General features: G+C 53.3%; 2 protein-coding genes across 5 annotated transcripts in view; one reads left to right on the top strand and one right to left on the bottom strand.

Annotated features, from left to right (window-relative positions):
• Positions 1-1,499: 1,499 nt before the first annotated feature.
• Positions 1,500-7,227, bottom strand: tmem183a (transmembrane protein 183A). The gene is made up of 8 exons (XM_086168938.1): positions 7,038-7,227; positions 6,257-6,346; positions 6,012-6,179; positions 5,777-5,936; positions 5,061-5,241; positions 4,783-4,863; positions 4,516-4,668; positions 1,500-4,120 (listed from the first exon to the last, which is right to left on the bottom strand). Exons 1-8 carry the CDS (start codon positions 7,099-7,101, stop codon positions 3,935-3,937), a joined length of 1,083 nt encoding a protein of 360 aa, XP_086025064.1. The 5' UTR covers positions 7,102-7,227; the 3' UTR covers positions 1,500-3,934.
• A 1,614-nt stretch (positions 7,228-8,841) lies between these two features.
• Positions 8,842-17,500, top strand: part of ppfia4 (PTPRF interacting protein alpha 4) — a 46,275-nt gene continuing 37,616 nt past the window's right edge. For 3 of the 4 annotated variants that reach the window (XM_086168650.1, XM_086168647.1, XM_086168648.1), the window contains exons 1-2: positions 8,842-9,157; positions 9,379-9,672. In XM_086168650.1, the coding sequence (XP_086024776.1) occupies positions 9,415-9,672 (258 nt within the window). In that variant the 5' untranslated portion in view covers positions 8,842-9,157; positions 9,379-9,414. The remainder of the gene's footprint in view (positions 9,158-9,378; positions 9,673-17,500) is intronic. The other variant, XM_086168651.1, reaches the window with a different exon arrangement.

The following is a 17,500-nucleotide window of genomic DNA, read 5'->3' as shown; positions in this document are numbered from 1 at the left end:
GACTTTCGCGTCCCCGCCAGAATCCACGCACGTCTACAAGCGCGTCCACAAGCGCATTTCAGGAAACAAGTCCTGTCGATCCGGGTAATGAAATGTGGAAGTGCCATGTTTGGCGGTGACGGGGGCTTTTTTTCTCTCCTTCCTCTGCAGGCTCATGTCTTCATCCTGAAAATCACAACACGCACAGAAGAAATGTTTTGACTTCTTCATTTTGCTTTTCATTTGACCCGCAGACAAGGGGGGGGGGGGGGGGGGGTCTGCAACATGACGTGTCCTGGTTCGCACTTAAGTGATTGAACAATATATTCCTAAGTTTTAAATAAACACATCGTGGAGTGGAAGGACATTTAGGACGAAGAGAAGAGAAGAAAGAGAAGAAAAGATCTGGAGGAAGAGCTCAGGGCTCGCAGGGACTGCGGTGCAGTACCCGGCGCGGCCACAAGGGGGAGACAAAGATGCCGTTTGCTTGGTTTGTTGCCAAGTCGTGGGAGCTTTTTATGGGAAAATTAGAAGAATTATTAAAAAAAGACAGAGGAAAGAGCTTGAAAGCAGCTCCGTCAAGGCCCGGGTTCAGATTCCGTGAGCTCAAAAGTCTTACAGCGGAGAGGTATGATCGGACGGGGAATTTACAAATAGAAAGTTATATTTCCGGTCAGTGTGGTTTCTGTGAGATTAGATTCATTCTGAGGGTTAAAACTACCTTGAGTTAAGATAAATGGATGAATTGAATTTATCCTTCTGTGAACCGCCGTGTTGTTGTTTGGGGTTTGCCTTCAATCCACCAGAGCAGAATGGATCATCATGAGTATCTGAGGGTCAGAGATCCAACCTCTCCAGGGAGAGAGAACCCCTCCAGACCCCCAGGAGAACCTCGTGGGTTCATTTCACATCCAGCAGGAGAACAAGTGCACTCATCTCAGCTCCAACCTTCTCGTCTTCATCTCGAGGAACCCTGTCAGCAGAGAACGGACCCGACCTCACCTGCGAAGCTGTCACAACCGGCCTGAAGCTGCTGAGAAAAGGAGTGTGTGTGTGGAACAGCTGCCGCCAAACGCAGGGTTTCCACCTGCCCAGGGGTCACTTTTGTTTTGGCTTCTCAGAAATAATGTCTTCCTCTTCTAAGCGTGGAAAGCCCGGTTACGACAGACTCGGCAGGACCGCTGCTTTTCTCCTCGGGGAAACTGCCGTGACTCGTTTCTCGCTTCTGCTCCCACGCCGTTCATGTCTTCACTTCATGTCTTCACTCAAAGGCTGTCCGTCCAAGAAAGGGACGAGTCAACCCGGTGACCCGGATGTTCGGATTCCTGCCTGAACAGAGTTGCAGGTATTTTAATTCCAAGTAGCCGTGGAGCTACTCGCATAGCCGGCACTACAAATCCCCTGAAATCGCTTCAGCCTGTCGAATCTCCCGAGGAAATGAGACGGTCGGTTCCAGCGGTGGAGGGAAGGGACGTTTCATAAAACCTGAATTATTTGTCAGTTAATAATGAATGCGGGGGGTTTTTCACATGGGCAGTCGTTTATTGATGACACTCACAAAAATGGAAAAACAATCAACTGTCCTTCAACGATTCTTCGCTGTGGTGGATGTCGGGCGCGGTGAAGGCCACGTTTTGTACCTGTGCTGAGGGACATGGGACGCTGCCGACGTTACACTGGACGCAAAAACACGGGCCGCAACTGAACAATGACCTTCCAGCGGTGGCCGTGGCGTGGGAGAGGTGGGGGGGGGGGCGGCTGGAGGAAATCTGAGGTAAAGCTTCTGTTGGCCCCCGTTTGCATTCACAGACTCAGAGGCGGCTTCGCATCAAAAAAAAAAACAGAATTCAACTGTCTCGGCAACATTGTCTGATCCCATCTTTTCAAACGAGCACGGCTTTTTTTTACGAGACCGATAGTCCTGGTTCTGTCGGTGACCCCGGAGGCTCCAGGTGAAGCGTCTCCCTCCCCTGAGCAGGGTCGGGTGTTTAGAGGACAGAACGTACCTGCCAGCACAGCACGGATACTTGCTGTTATTGAGCGACGCCTGCAACAAAGTCAGAGAGGAGAATGCACTGGACCAGCTCTCACGACACTCAACTTCTGAGGACTCCTGCGGCCAGATCTTGTCCTACCTCGTCCCTTTTTGGGCCGATATGACCATCACGCCACTTTCTACCAGCAGCAGCGGTCTGCGGCTCAGGAGTGGCCGAAGCCTGACTCACATCTGAGTCTCACCTCTGGACAATTGAGGCAACAAGCGTGGCAGCGAAGAAGCACGGTGCTGCTGTTTCAAAGTAGGGGGGGCGGCCAGCACCTGGAACCCCCGTCTACGGAGGAGGAGACGGGGAAGAAACTCTTCTGAAAGCAGTCACATTCTGCACGTCGTGTCGCTTCACCCCCACGAGAACGAAGCTGACACGACCCAGAAGCAGCGGTTAACAAAAGCACCGGGTGGAAGTCGACGAAACAACCAAGACCATCGCTCTCGGGGAGACGGTCTCACACGCCCGTGAATTCATCAAGTAACGCATGATACCGGGCCTCTGTGGGGGGGCGTCAGTGTGAGCGGGGCTGGGCGTCACACTGAGGGACACTTCTACTTTGGCTTGTCGGTGAATAAACACTCCAAATGTGCCAAAGGCCACCCGCTGGTTAAGGTGACAAGGAATGGTACCAGATTACTTAGTGGACTCCCTAAAAGTGGTCACCTCGTATGGATACACAGAAAATATCTGGGTTTGACAGCTCCTCCGCCTCCTGGAAACAGGCCCTGCGTCACGTGGGGTTGGGGGGGCTCTTATGGTTGCAAAGTTATTAGTGTCAACTAGCGGATTAACTCACCAGGAGGTTAGTTTTACATATATTTGGGGATATTCTGTGAGTACACTTTAAGAACCCTTCGAGGAACCAAGACGGTTTGCTGCATTGACACCACAGGATTGGTGTGACCCAGATGGGACATGCGCGCGCGCACGCACGCACGCACGCACGCACGCACGCACGCACGCACGCACGCACGCACGCACGCACGCACACACACACACACACACACACACACACGGAAAGAGGAAGGAAAACAAGGGTCGGCATATTAATCCATTCAGTCTGGACCTCCTTCAGTCCTGTATGAGGGGTCCAGCTGTCACCTACACGGCCAAATCCAACAGCAGGTCAAGAGGAAAAGAAAAATAAACTTTCCCCACAAGAGAAGACATGTTACCGGAGCTCCCTGCTATCTGCTGAGGACAGTGGAGGAGCTGGAGTGTTGGTCCAGGACCGGTGGCGTAGCTGCAGACGCAGAGGCCTCCCAGCGTGGAGGGCTTTGGAAGTGCACGGCTGTCAAAGTGCACGCTCGAGGGAACGCGGAGAACCTCCGAGGCCGCGCTAAAGCGCCCTTCTTTCTTCACCTTGTCTTTGGACGAGCGCGGAATCAGTGGCGAGCGAGCGGCCGATTCAGGCGGAGCCGACGGCCGGACGGGGCCGACAGCGGGAGAGGAGACCGCCGTCTGCCAGCGCCGGCCTCCACAGCCGATACGTTTACAAAACACAGCCGCGGGTTCATCTTTTACCCAAACCATAAAAACGTGACGTGCTTCTGGCTCTGTGCAAACACACTTTTAAGTTGAGAAGTTACACCTTCAAGCCTCCGGCCCCGGAGCCTCTCCCACAGAGGAGAACCATCAAACAGACGTCACGGTGAGAGCAGAGGTCTGGGGGTTTGCATTTACAAGAAAACTAAATCTGGATTTCTGCAGGAAACTAAGGATGAAATGGTACAAAAAAATAGGATGAAATCTATGATTCTATTGACAGTGTGCGTGTGTGTGTGTGTGTGCGTGCGTGCGTGCGTGCGTGCGTGCGTGCGTGCGTGCGTGCGTGCGTGCGTGTGTGTGTGTGCCGAATCAATTGTGCGCCGATTATTCTATGTGGGACATTGACCGTCCATGGTCCCCTAGGTGTAGGGGGAGAAGGGGTACTGTGGGTGCCACCAGTCCATGAGCCTGACGCTGTGGACCGGATCCAGGACCACCTGGGTCCCCCCCTGGTCGCCTCTTCTCTTCCCTCGCTGGATGGGCGAGTCCTGGAACGCCAGGCGAACACGGTGGTGGCGCATGTCCGTGCTTACGTTGATAGTGAACTAGAAAGGAGACGCACAGAGAACTGCACATTACAGGGGAGAGGAAAGTCTTCGCCCGCAGGTTTAAACATTTACATTCAGCGCGTGGCAGAAAACAGAACGCCATCTTCATCGCCGGGCTCGGTGTGCATTTTCATATCTAGTGACAACACGGCAGGCCGATCATGTGGCGGAGAGGGGAAGGAAATCGGCACCGACGTACTTAAGCGGCGAGCGGTGCAAATAAATCTGCCTGAAGATAGACTTTCAAGTGTGGCTGTGAAAATCTCCCAGAATCCTATTGTGTTCAGTGAGTGCGAGGACGATGATGCGTTTGGACCGGTCAGGGTGGAACTACTCGGGCGAGCCGCGGAGGAGGCGGCGTGGAAATGAGCGCCGCGGGCGTGCGTACTGACCAGTGTGAGCGTCATGCCCATGACCACGGGGATGAAGATGAAGTTGAGGGTCGTGACTTGGAGCACGTAGCAGTCCGAGTCCGGGTTTGTGTGGACGTCTTTGTACTGTCGGGGCCTGCAGAGGGACCGGACCGGCCCGTTCTTGCTTTGACCCTGCAGGGGCGACCATTAGAGACCATCAGAGACCATCAGAGACCGGCAGCGGCTCACTTACTGACTCTGACAGACACCCCAGGCTGGAAGGCCGGTATCGGAGAAGCCTTTTACCTGCTTTACAAACTTGAAATTGAACTCCCACAAAGCCTCGGGCCGAGTCCCGGACACCTTTTTGACCCAGAAGAGCAAACACTGAAAGAGGCGAGAGAGGCCGGTTACGTCCAGCTCCGGGAACACAACGTGCAGACGTGTTGACGCAGACAGACTGGACAACAGACCGTGTTTGACAGGGCTCTGGAAGCCTTTACGAGACAAACACAGGCCACACTACAAGGACCTTTCAGTCGATTTTAAACGAAAGCAGGAACAACTTGAGCGTCTCGGTTTACCTTGGAGTTCAGCAGGGTTGTGGGGGTGGATTCAGGCAAGGAGGGGATCTTTGAGACACGCGAGCTGAACGGCTCGTACAAATGGAAGAGAGAGCGAATGACACGAGCCCTCAAACAGCACATCCTGCCGATGAAGTCGGGCTGGAGACGCAGCGGCAGGTCCACATCAATCCGGTAGTGCCTGGGGGAGGAGAGATGGATGATGAAAGAGATTGAGAAAAAAATTGTTTTCCGTAATTCTTAAGCACCGGATATTTCCCCCGTCAGCAAACCAAGCCTGAACGGCAACATCCTAGGTTCGAAAACTGTAAATAAGACATTAACACACAGCTCTGTTTTATCTGTTGCTGGATTTATTTTGTAGCGGCCGAATCGCTGGTGCTCCGAACACAAACTTTAACCGACGGTTTTGAGAAAAATGACAGCAGAGCGATCCCCGATTGCAGCCGGGATCCGGCTCAGCACACTAGGCCGACCTCCAGAAGAACCCTTGTCCACGAGCCTTTCCGCTCTGCGTGCCGCGCACGTCTGACTGCTGCTTGTAAAGTGTTTTTCCACCCGAGCCGACCAGGAAACCGGTCTACGCTCAGCAGCCTGAACTTTTGTAAACATGACAGACTCACTGAGATACCATCCAAGTGGCTAAAAGAGAAGAGGATGGTGAAATGTCACACGGTCATTCCAGAAATGAAAAATCACACAGAAGACCATCTCACCTTCTGTAGAGCCTGGTCCAAAAGACGGCAGTGCAGGTGACCATCCAGGCGTTCCTACAGATTAAAGAAAAGCGGCACACATCTTCTGGACGGATATAGGAGGACAGGACCAGCCAGATGTCCACCGGGTACTCCTCCCCATCACTGCTCTCGCTACACGCTGTGAAGACGACACGCCACGGTTACAGTAAATGCACAATTCTGACAGTCCTGCAGAGACTCAAACTAGAAATACCCTTTCTCCTCTTGTTCTTCTTCTTGTGGACCACTTTAGCTTCATTTTCCTCATCATCTTCTGGGTCTACCTCATCTCTGCTGTCCAAAGCATCTACCGTGACGGTCAATGCCGAGAGGACCTCGTCGACGGCGCCCTGAGATGCCTCCACGCCGCAGAGCAATTTTACTAAACAAAGAGGTGGACACTTTTTACAACTTGGCTTGCAACAGAAACAAAACACCTTTACCTGGTAAGGTAATCACCTTCTTTTTCAACCGCATTCGCAACAGCCTTTTTCAGCCTCCCAGACTTCACAACAGCCGGATCGGCATCGGCATAATCAGCAACGGTGACTGGTGGAGAAGAAAGGGTTGCGATGTCAATAAAACAAGTTGACCATATTTGGACTTCCGCGAGAGAGGCCACTCGGCACGCCTCCAGATGGTCCTCCCAGATACCCTTTATCAAACTTAAAACAAGTTTCTGGTGTTTGGACAGAAGATCCAGTTCCACAACAAAATAATGCAGCTTTCTGACAGCTTCTTCAACACGAGCTGTTATTAACAAACCTCTCTCTTTGACAGGTCTCACCATATTCCCCCTGGAAAAGACGAAATAAAATACAGCCTCTTCTTTCCTTGAAAGCCTTTTAAGGTTACATATATCCTTCTCTGTTTTCAATGCAATTATATCAAACATAGAACAGCGTCCTTCTTACAACCAAACACATATCTTGATCCGCAAACATAAAGGTCATAAGGTCATGGGGTCATGGGGTCATTTGTTTCCATGGGGAGCGCGCGCGGTCAGGTGTGGTTTCATTTCTTTTTCTTTTTTTTATTCGTAATGATTTAAATAAAATAAGAACCTAAAACAACAAGGTCAGGCGTCCGGCCAGCCGATAAATAATGGACGGAGAGGTGAAAGGATTGTTTTAAAGCCCATGAAAAAGCCGTTCCCGCTCCGGTTGTGGAGCGCTAGCCTCCCGGGCCGTTAGCAACCCGCTCCCCGGCGGCGGGGCTCTTCTCCCGGACTATTACTCACCTGATTCCGAACAAACGTCCCCGGCCTTGAACTTCAGCCGTTTTCGGTTCCCTTTCTTGGGCATGTCGACGGAAGTGAACTGTGGACGCCTAGCAGGGCCGCGGGTCCTGCCATGTCTTAATGGCGCGCTGAGGTAGAGAAAAACAGAGAAGAATGACAGGGAAATTGAAAAGTGCTCCGCCAGGATCTTCAGCCATCATGGAATGACGTCATCGCGGAAGTAACGCGAGATCAGCGTTTTCTCGCGCTATCGGGTTATACTGCCTCCTACCGGCCGAGCGGGGGAACGTTTTCTTTTTTTCTGTATTGATTTCACACAAATAAAGTCGTGTGAATTCATTTCTACATCTCGTTAACTGTCGTAAACTCCAAAGCGACATCAAAATAGAACCTTTCAGATGACACAACAGGAGAAGTAAACAGTCAGCCATGCTTTTTTCATGTTTTTAAATCCTACAGCGACGGTCGCTGTCTTCTGGCAGCAGATAAAGCATCCCACAAGAACAATCACACAGATACTAAAGCGGCATCTACTCACCATCGGACTGAGCGATCAGCTAATCGCTTTATGTCATAATCAGAATCTTATTTATTTACACCTGGTGCCTGAAGTGCAATGGTAAGCAGCGCATCTTAGGTTGTCTTTTACTTGAAGTGCAATACTCTGCCTTGTCATGAACAGGTGTAAATAATTTTTTTTAGCACACATCTTTCAATGCAAGCGAATGTGATACATGTGATGTGTGAGTGTGTATTTTAGAGTTTGCTTGCCACCGCAAGAGATGTGGCAATACAGGTTTTATTTTGCTCCCACGCTATGATAACGAAGGCATTCAGTCATTCATTTAGCAATTGAAATAAAGTTCATCGTTTGGCCCAATGAGCGACATAATATATGACATTTTGATTTGAGTTGATCGTGAAATGCTTTGATAAAAGTCCAAGAAAATAGTCAGATGGATAAAGCAGAGGACGCTGTCGCCAACTTCATCCTCGTCCATCGAAATGATTAATGGTAGTAGTATTGTTGAACTACGAGTACCAAAATATAGGTAGTTGTAGTTGAGCTGTATATGAGTGTATGGGGTGTTCACGTCCGTCGTGACACGCTTAAATTTCACCTTTGCAATTGTACAATACTTGCTTTATGAACTTCCCGTTGATAAGCGTTTGACTGGGATGCTTTGTCACAATGGTTACAAACACACACTGTGGGACACACAACACCACAAATGGCTTTTATTTATCTTTTCCTCAGCCCAAACCACTCTCTGACACCAGCAAAACTATTGTCTTCAATACCTTCAATTCAAGACTAATTGCTGGGGGTCACGGCCGGTTCTGGGACAGGTCGACCCAAAACGGCGCCGGTTCGGTGCAAAACGGAGCGGACGAGAGACGGCACCTCGCCTTCACCAGGGGGAGACAAACTGCACACTCGGCGTCACAAAGCAAACGGCAAAAAAATCACTAATAACATTAAAAAGCGCGCAGTGGCCGCGGGTTTTCGCTGACACACTGTTTGGTAATTCCTCCTCCTCCCCCGATGTGGCCGTGGCTCCTGCAGGGAGCGCTGCGCAGCCGGCGTGGCGCAGGGTGACGAGCAGCTGCGGGGCTGCTCAGCCTGCTCGGCCCGGGACGGAGGACCGCCGCAGAACCGCGGCGGGCTGAGCAGCCTGAGCTTCGCTACAGAAACTGACAAGCGCAGATTCCCCCGCTGCGTGTGCGTGTGCGTGTGCGTGTGTGCGTGCAGAGGAAGAGGAGGAGGAGGAGGAAGAGAGGGAGGAGTGAGCGTCGGCTCGGCGCTGAGGGGAGATGGGAGCAGAGGAGGCGGCTGCACATCCCTCCTCTTCGCGCCGTATCCGGGATGAAGGACGCGCACTGAGCGCGTCTCCGCCGCGTCCGTCCTCCGAGCCGCCTCCTTCCTCCACCATGACCTCCGCCGTTCCCGCGGGCGCCACCCCTGCGCACGGCCGCCTGCGCGCCTGAGCTGTCAATCACAGCGCGCCGGGGTGTCTCCATGTGAGCGTGCATGGCGCGCCGGGCTGGGCGGATCTGCTGCTCGGCGGAGAAAACGCCGGTTCCCCGGGATGGAAGGTCACCCCGGTCCGTCTGAGTAGGTAAGAGGCTGAGGCGGCTGAGGCGGCTGAGGAGGCTGAGGAGGCTGAGGCGGCTGGGTGGGGTGCGGGGGCGATGACGGGGATCCGTGTGGGGTTTTTTTTTTTTCAGCGTGATGGACGCGCGTCCACGGCCGCCCGGGCTCTCCGCAGCGGCGGGGCGTTCATGGGCCTTCTTATCGGTGATCCTGTGCTGATCCGGATTGTACCCCTCCCGCCTCCAGAGACGCCGGTTTCGCCAGGACCACAGCGCAGGGAAGATGATGTGCGAGGTGATGCCGACCATCAGCGAGGGAGACGCGGCCGGACCCCCCCGAGGCTCCGGCGGCGTCCCGAACGGCTCGGACCAGGAGGCCAACTTCGAGCAGCTGATGGTCAACATGCTGGACGAGAGGGACAAGCTGCTGGAGTCCCTGAGGGAGACCCAGGAGACCCTCATCCAGTCCCAGACCAAACTGCAGGGGGCGCTCCACGAGAGGGACGTGCTCCAGCGGCAGATAAACGCCGCGCTGCCCCAGGTGAGGAGCCGCCGGCCTCCGGGGGGGCCTGTTCCAGAAAGCAGCTCCGTCTGGTTCCGAGCGTCGGCCGGCCATCACATGCTTCGCTCTCAGGCAGGAAGGAGGACAAAGGTGACCCGGAGCCTTCCGGGCTGCGTTCTGGCTGGAATAACCCCAGGGGTCCCGGAGGGAAGGGGGTTAACCAGGCTATTTTAACCAGGCGATAACTTCGGCACTTATCCGGGGCCCTTTATGGCACAAAAATCAATATAGCAATATGTTTTTGATGATCCTCTATCGCGGCTCCGTAAATAAATCATCCCGATCAGAGGAGAACTGGAAGGTGTGGTTCGCCCCGGAGAACGTTTGAGCGTCCCGTCCGAATTAGGAAGCAGTTTGACATGAACACCGGCAGGAGGCACGGGAGAAAAGGCGCGAGCGTCCGATTGAGGCCGACCTGGCGGCGTCTCCTCCTGGGGTGGAGCGGATGTAGGTCACAAGCGGCGACGTGTTGCGTTCTCTCGTATTTACCAAATCTGGTCGGGGCGCCGTCCCCGCGTGGTCACCGCCGTTATATCCTGACGCTGCTTGTGAAAGCAGGAACCCGACGTAGATGTTATCTGCAAAGACCAGATGTTGAGATGTTGAGTGCTCTGCAGGAACTCCCCGCCCTCTTCGGGACTGAAACGGGGCCATTTCTGTACGAGGCCACCTCCGATTTTGTGCCTGCTGAGCCGTCGTGAGCAGGGATATCGTTGACAGTGGCCTTTAAGTGTGTGTGTGTGTGTATGTGTGTGTGTGTGTGTGTGTGTGTGTGTGTGTGTGTGTGTGTGTTTGTGTGTGTGTGTTTGTGTGTGTGTGTTTGTGTGTGTGTGTGTGTTTGTGTGTGTGTGTGTGAGGAGGCGAGCTGAAGACAGGCTCTGACGTCACCGAGCACGATGACAATGACGCCTCGGCACAGAGAGCCACGTCGCCCTCTGACCCTCCGCTCTAAATGTGTGGCATGATGTCAGCTAAGTGTGTGTGTGTGTGTGTGTGTGTGCGTGCGTGTGTGTGTGTGCGTGTGTGTGTGTGAGGGGGAGGGCTGATGATGACAGCATCACTGCAGCCTCTTGGAAGCATGGCTGCTTGCTAGTGTGCATGACCCAGGGCTACTTGCTGCCACGTAGTCGTGTGTGTGTGTGTGTGTGTGTGTGTGTGTGTGTGTATGTGTGTGACAGTGAGAGAAGGAAGAGGCCGCCATGCTTGTTTTCTAATCTTGCTAGCATGGTTTTGTTTTATCGCAGCAATAATGCCAGTATCAGGGGTCCGGCCGTAGGCCTCGGGGACCTTCTGCAGACATAATGACGGGCACTCAGATGGTCCTCTCTCTTCAGCCCACACACACACACACACACACACACACCCGTGCATGCACATACTGCAAACACAGCAGCGATGATTTCTACACTGGCTCGCGAGTGCGGCGCTGATGCAACGGACAGACGGTGAAGCAACGCGAAGCAATGAGGAGATCTGGGCCGTGGAGGACGGCAGGCGGCCTCTGGGCGCCGACCCTCTGAAGAGCGTCCTGTGATGATGAGCAGGATGTGCCGGGCGGAAAAAACATTTACATGCTATCACATTTCAGCCTATGGTGGCTAATCAAGCTGCGTTGGGCGTGCTCGGCTAGGTAGCTTAGCCACGGTGCTCGTGGCGGTCATCGGGCCACAGAGTGACGGGCCGTCCACCTGGCGATGTTCAAGAATAGCAAAGAGGAGACACCGTCTTTATATTTTTCAAGCTGAGACTAATGTAAGGGGTGGATGGAGGGTCTCTCCAGTCAGAAGGTCGACGCTTCGATCCCAGGCTCCTCCTGTCTGCATGCTAACGTGTCCTGAGGAGTCACGCCGAAGGAGTTTGTCAGATCCGCATATGCTGTAGCTGATGACTGTTTCTTGTAGTGGATGTGGCTATGCTATGCTAAGTGTGGCTAATATAGTTCGCTCCAGTTATGCAAATCACAGATGCTTCCAAACGGGCTTTAGAATCCTCCGCCTGCATTCCCCTCTTTGTCCTTCAACCTCATGCTTGTCCAGCCCAACCAGTGCATTCATAGATCTGTGGAAGCTCGGGCTTCATGAGCCAACCAGCATCATCCATCCATCCATTCGTCCATCCATCCATCCATCCATCCATCCATCCATCCATCCATCCATCCATCCATCCATCCATCCATCCATCCATCCATCCATCCATCTCAGCCTGCTCTCAGGGTCCCGGGGCAGCTTCTGTCACTGGTTCACCGTGGATCCATCACGGAGCCACTTACAGAGACAAACAGCCGTTCACTCATCAAATAGGGACATGGAACCATTCACCCTGTCGTTCACACCTGTGGACAATCCAGGGTCTCTGATGAAGCTCCATCATGTGTTTGGACTGTGAGAGGAAGCCCAGGCAGACTCAGGAGAACATGGAGACTCCACACAGGAAGGGCCCCCGTGGGAATCCAACCTTGGACCTTCATCCTCCCATGAACAGCGCTATGTTTTGGATGTTTGTCACCGAAGAGGAGGCTTGTTGGCCTGACCAAGCTGTGGACAGCTACCTTCTCCCTCCAAACATCTGGATATGCCGGCTCCTCCTCGCCGCTCTGCCAAGCACGAGCACAAATCATCCCTGGGCAGCGTTCCGTGACCGTACTCGTCCCATCCGTACGGCTGATTCCCTTTAACTGCCGTTCTTTACTGGAGGAGCGCATCATCGAGAAGCTCCGTCCCGAGCTTGTGGTTGAGGCCGCAGCCTCTCGCCACGCCGTCCATCCTCTCCTCGGCCTCGTCTTTTCAAATAGCCATTCGTTTCCACTCCAGAAGCTTCTGCTCCGTCTCAGCTGTTAGTGTGTGAAGTGTTGAAAAAAACATGAGGCGGCAAAGCCAAGTAGGGTTTCAGTGCAGGGAGGGGGGGTGAAGGCACTGTCACACACACACACACACACACACACACACACACACACACACACACACACACACACACACACACACACACACACACACACATACACATGCGAGAAAGATCATCTCCCTGTTCACCTTATGATTTTGTGTTTTTATCCAAGTACTATTTGAAATTTAAATGCCTTTGTTTACTTCTTCCCCAAACTACGACACTAGAGCTTCCTGTCTGCCAGCTGTGCTGCCAACATGTGTGTGTGTGTGTGTGTGTGTGTGTGTGTGTGTGTTTGTGTGTGTGAGTTGCATATTTACCTGTGAAGGCTCCCTGCTCTCAGCTTGCAGCTGATATATGCGTGTTGGCATGACGGTCCAGCTTTTTTTCCCTCCGCCCCCCGTCCAAGTAGCCTCTCCTCCACTCTGTTTGCCAAGCTAACATTTGTCATCCTCACCAACTGGATCTGTGTGTGTGTGTATGTGTGTGTGTGTGTGTGTGTGTGTGTTTGTGTGTGTGTGTGTGTGTGTGCGCACGCGCACGCAATTTGGTTGGTTTACTGACTCTCTGGGACCAGTCTGACCCAGAAATGTCAGATCTTTGTCTCACAGCACACACACTCACACACACACATCTGCGTAAGAGACTTCAGTCCTTATGACTTGGAGTCGACACCCACACATACACACACATACACACACACACACACACACACACACACACACACACATACACACACACACACACAACCACACACACACTCACTCACTAATACAGGCATATATTAAAAACCTGAACGCTCCAGCGTTGTCCTTTGGTTAAATATTTTCCCATCCACCAAGGCATGGCTGTTCAAATGAGCTTGCCTCGGTGTTGTCACATAAATGGGATGACATTGCACACACACACACACACACGCACACACACACACACACAGGGTAGGATGGATATGTTCATTAGCTACAGAGAATAGAGTTTCAGATTAACATGTCAGCCCATTACAGAGCATAATGCGTCTAATGCAGCCCTCAGAGATGGGTTTTCACATAGACAAATTAGGTTTTAAACGCAGAGACCCACGCCCCACATACACACACACAAGCACAATATTACCATCACAAACACGCACACACACACACACACACTCACTGCACACACACACCACTGCCTCCCCTCTGAAAAAAAAAAACAAAAACATTCTGACACTGTCAAATACAATGTGCTGTAAGGCAAGCGGGGGCACGTGTGTGTGTGTGTGTGTGTGTGTGTGTGTGTGTGTGTGTGTGTGTGTGTGTGTGTGTGTGTGTGTGTGTGTGTGTGACACGCAGAGCTTCACTTCAGGCCAAAAGCCCACTCTCTCTCCATCACTATCTATATATTGCAAATATGGTTTTATTCTTTCTATCCACCAACCTGCTTGTATGAAGAAGCTCCTGGTCCACAGGCCACACAGGGAGAGGCAGATGTTCCTTCTGCCTCCCTGTGGAAGCTCCTACCTCTCTGTCTTCCCCGTGAAGACAAATTCCACACAGACCCGGACTCGTACGGGGGTAAACAATGCTCGCCACTCACCAGCACCGTAGCGGTAACGGCGATAAGCCGGGATTCGGCCATTATCGCTGTGCATCAAAGTGGCCGCTGTTGTCATGGGAACAGCATCCCTGCCTCTGAGCAGGATCCCGGCTGATGCAGGGCTGTGCCGGCCTCGCCCGGGAGCCGGCAGTCCACGCGGTGCCGGTGGAGTAATCCTCCTCTGCTGGTTGTGAAGGCCGTTCAGAGTGGCGTCCGAGGCAGGAGGAGCCTGGCGTCTTCTCCGCAGGGATCTTCTCCTGGCGTCTTCTCCGCAGGACGCTCTCTGTGGGATCTGTGTTTGGATGAATGCTGGTCTGGATGAGTGAGATTGAAGCCTCGAGGCCATGTAAACACACACTTTCAGATGAAGAAGCGCTGAATGAACCCGCGGGTCGGAGAGCTGGGGCGTCACTTCCTTGTCGCAGGATCATCGGTGGCGTTCCTCCGGTCTTTGAGGGCGTCTCACGCGAGGATGACGCAGCTGCAGGTGGATTCAGATGAAGATGGCGTCTTTAATAGTCATAGCGAGCTCTATAAATAGGCCGAGTGGTGGATCTCAGCTTTGAGGCCAACTCAACTCCATCATCAAATAATGTGTTCGAGGCCTGGTGCTGGTGTTGGACATGTGAGTCTGCTCCCAGGAAGGGCGGGTAGAGAAATGAAATGTTCAGACGTTCAGAGCGGAACTCGCCTCAAACCGTGGGCGTGAAAAACATCCGGACGAGCCGGAGACGCCGGACCCGCCTCACCCCGCGGGGGAGCAGGAGCGCCCGAGGCGTGGATGGCAGGTGGAGCCGGGGAGTGGCATTTGGCGGGATCTTTGCGGGGCGAAAAAGGGCGGCGGATTGAATTGACTCCAATAAAGACAGCGGGAGTCACGGCGGCGCCGCAAACGCCACATTGGCCTCGCAGCAGGAGGGATGCTGGTCAGGCACTCGCTACGCTAACGGCTCAAAATTCTCTAAAAGGTGTTTGAGGGCGTGCGGCCGCTAGTGTGTCCCTTCACCGCCCTGTGGTGGATCTGAACACAGACCCGAGCTCTGACCTGAGCCTGGACCAGGGCCTGGACCTGAGCCCGGACCAGGAGACCGTGCATCCTCTTGCCATCATTTGAAGATGAACTTTTAGCTAAATGGATGCCCAGCTCCTCCGACGTCCTCTTCACAGAGCAACACGTCAACCCAAAGCGTTCCTGAGCAGCACATTATAAAGAGCTTCTTTCTTCCGGGCCCAATGATGTGCACGGCACAGCTCGTGGAGGCTCGTGGAGGCTCGTGGAGGCTCCGGCCCGATGGAGCAGACGTGTCACCCGAAGAGCCCGGAGGTCAGGATATGGAAGCCGGAGGCTTCCGGGCGTGAAGGCCAGGCTTTTAGATGCACGACGGCGCCGATGCGGATTGTTGTGAAATTGAAAAGAGCTGATTACAGGCGGGATGCTGCGGAGGGCGGAGGAGGGAGGAGGAGGGAGGAGGAACCCGTCAGACGCAGACTTCATTCGGGACTTTGAGTGACGCGGCGTAAAGATTGCCGGCGAAGTATTGTTTCTGCACGTCATGGAGACACGGATCAGCGGTCCGACTGCAGACAATGTGAGTGATGGATGCAAACAAGCTACGAGATGGAAAAAGGCAGCTCGGGAAATTTGATGGATGTGGTGTTGAGAGGGGAAGTTGCCGCTGGAAGTCGGACCTCGCCTGCGTGTCTTTGCCGAGGTGAGTTTATTCAGGATTGATGAGGGGTGTCTTCAAAGAGATGGAGGTCTGCTTGTGGGGCCGCTGGTAGCGGTGAGGAGAGGTCGAAGGGTCACATGGGGGGTTCGGGGCAGATGTTTGAAGGACCTCGCAGCCGGTGAACAGCGGATGATGGAAACCTTAATCGTTCCAAGCCGCAGGGAAACGCGGGGGTCTGGACGTGACGGCGCTCATGGGGTTCTGCTGCTGAGGAGGAGTCCAGGTGGACGGACGTTCCGCCTCCAGGCCTCCACCCTTTCTCTAGAGCAGCCAGATCCATGATGTCACAAACATAATAAGAATAATTCATCTTTTATAATTGGTTCCTTGCGATGAAGCCGTCCTGGACTAACCGTGAGCGGTCGGCCGCCAGGGGAGCGGCGAGGGCTTCGGCGCGGTGCATTCGGCCTTTTTTGCCGGGAGATGTTTGCCGGTCCTCTCGGTGGATGGGGGGACAAGCAAGGACTCCCTGAGATGGAGCAGATACCAGTGGGACGGTTAGAACCTCTCTGATGAACTGACAAGGACTCACTTGTCGCCACCGCAGCCGATCAATTCTGCATCACCGTTTGATGAATGCACTTATTATCCTAATTGCAGGAGCACTCCGACCTTCTACCGGCAGAGAGTTTCTGCTGCTCAGCCTGGAGCCTGGCCGGCCCTGATGGCCTCCAGACTTTATGCAAACATCTACTCAAAGATGTGACGCTAAATGATGAAGAAGTGTTTTTCCGGATCTGGAGGTGAACCTCCAGCCCACAGGCTCACATGGAGGAGCTCTATGAAGGCAGTAGGAGGACACGTCATCATCTGCTTTTCTGTTTTAATGAGGTGTGTGTGTGTGTGTGTGTGTGTGTGTGTGTGTGTGTGTGAGGTAATGTTGTAATGTCTGGACACCTGTTTCACCCAGACAGAACATCAGCTATTTTTGCAAGGATACAAATGACCAGAGAAAGAGATATACAACTCAACACACACACACACACACACACACACACACACACACACAAGGCCCACCTCTTTCTGAATCCTGATGCCTTAAAACTGACTGGTGTACAAGAGTGTGTGGAGCATGTTGCTCCTCAGATCTGCTGGTCTCACTTCTCCATGTCTGAGCTCTGAGATCTTCACAACGAGATCTTGCTGGAGAACCAGGTGCTCAAGTCTTTTGTGTGCCCATGGTGGAGATGGAGAATGAGCAAAGTGGTTCTTAGTCGAAGAGGGTCTTCAAGGGTTGGTCCAGGACCACGTCCATGCAGGTTCTCGCCCATTCTGGTCGATCGCTCTCAGATCTTGTGGAGGCAACCACAAGACCAGGAGTCACCTGGGCTGGTTTGGGTGGTCGACCCAAATGCAGATGTGCAGATGGGTCTGCGGGAACGGGAGGGTTGATCTGGACGGTGTAGCATGTAGGTGAAAGGTCAGGTCAAAGACCTCCTCCTCTATCCAGGGAAGATCTCCAGTCCGACCCATAAGCCCTCTCGGACTCCTCTCACGTGCCGACTGTCTTCTAAGGAGTGACCCTTGACCTTTCTGGTGGAGGTGGGCATCCGTAGTGTTTGTGTTGGAGGTGTCAGAGGGAAGGAGCTTGGAGGTTCTCCCTGGTGTTGTCATGGTGTTGG

The sequence above is a fragment of the Fistularia commersonii genome, chromosome 21, assembly GCF_037954325.1.
Source record: "Fistularia commersonii isolate RoL2024-O1a breed Wild chromosome 21, RoL_Fcom_v1.0, whole genome shotgun sequence".
NCBI classification, from domain to species: Eukaryota; Metazoa; Chordata; class Actinopteri; order Syngnathiformes; family Fistulariidae; genus Fistularia; species Fistularia commersonii.
Note: the sequence above shows the minus strand (reverse complement) of the source record. Positions and strands in the feature narration are given on the sequence as shown.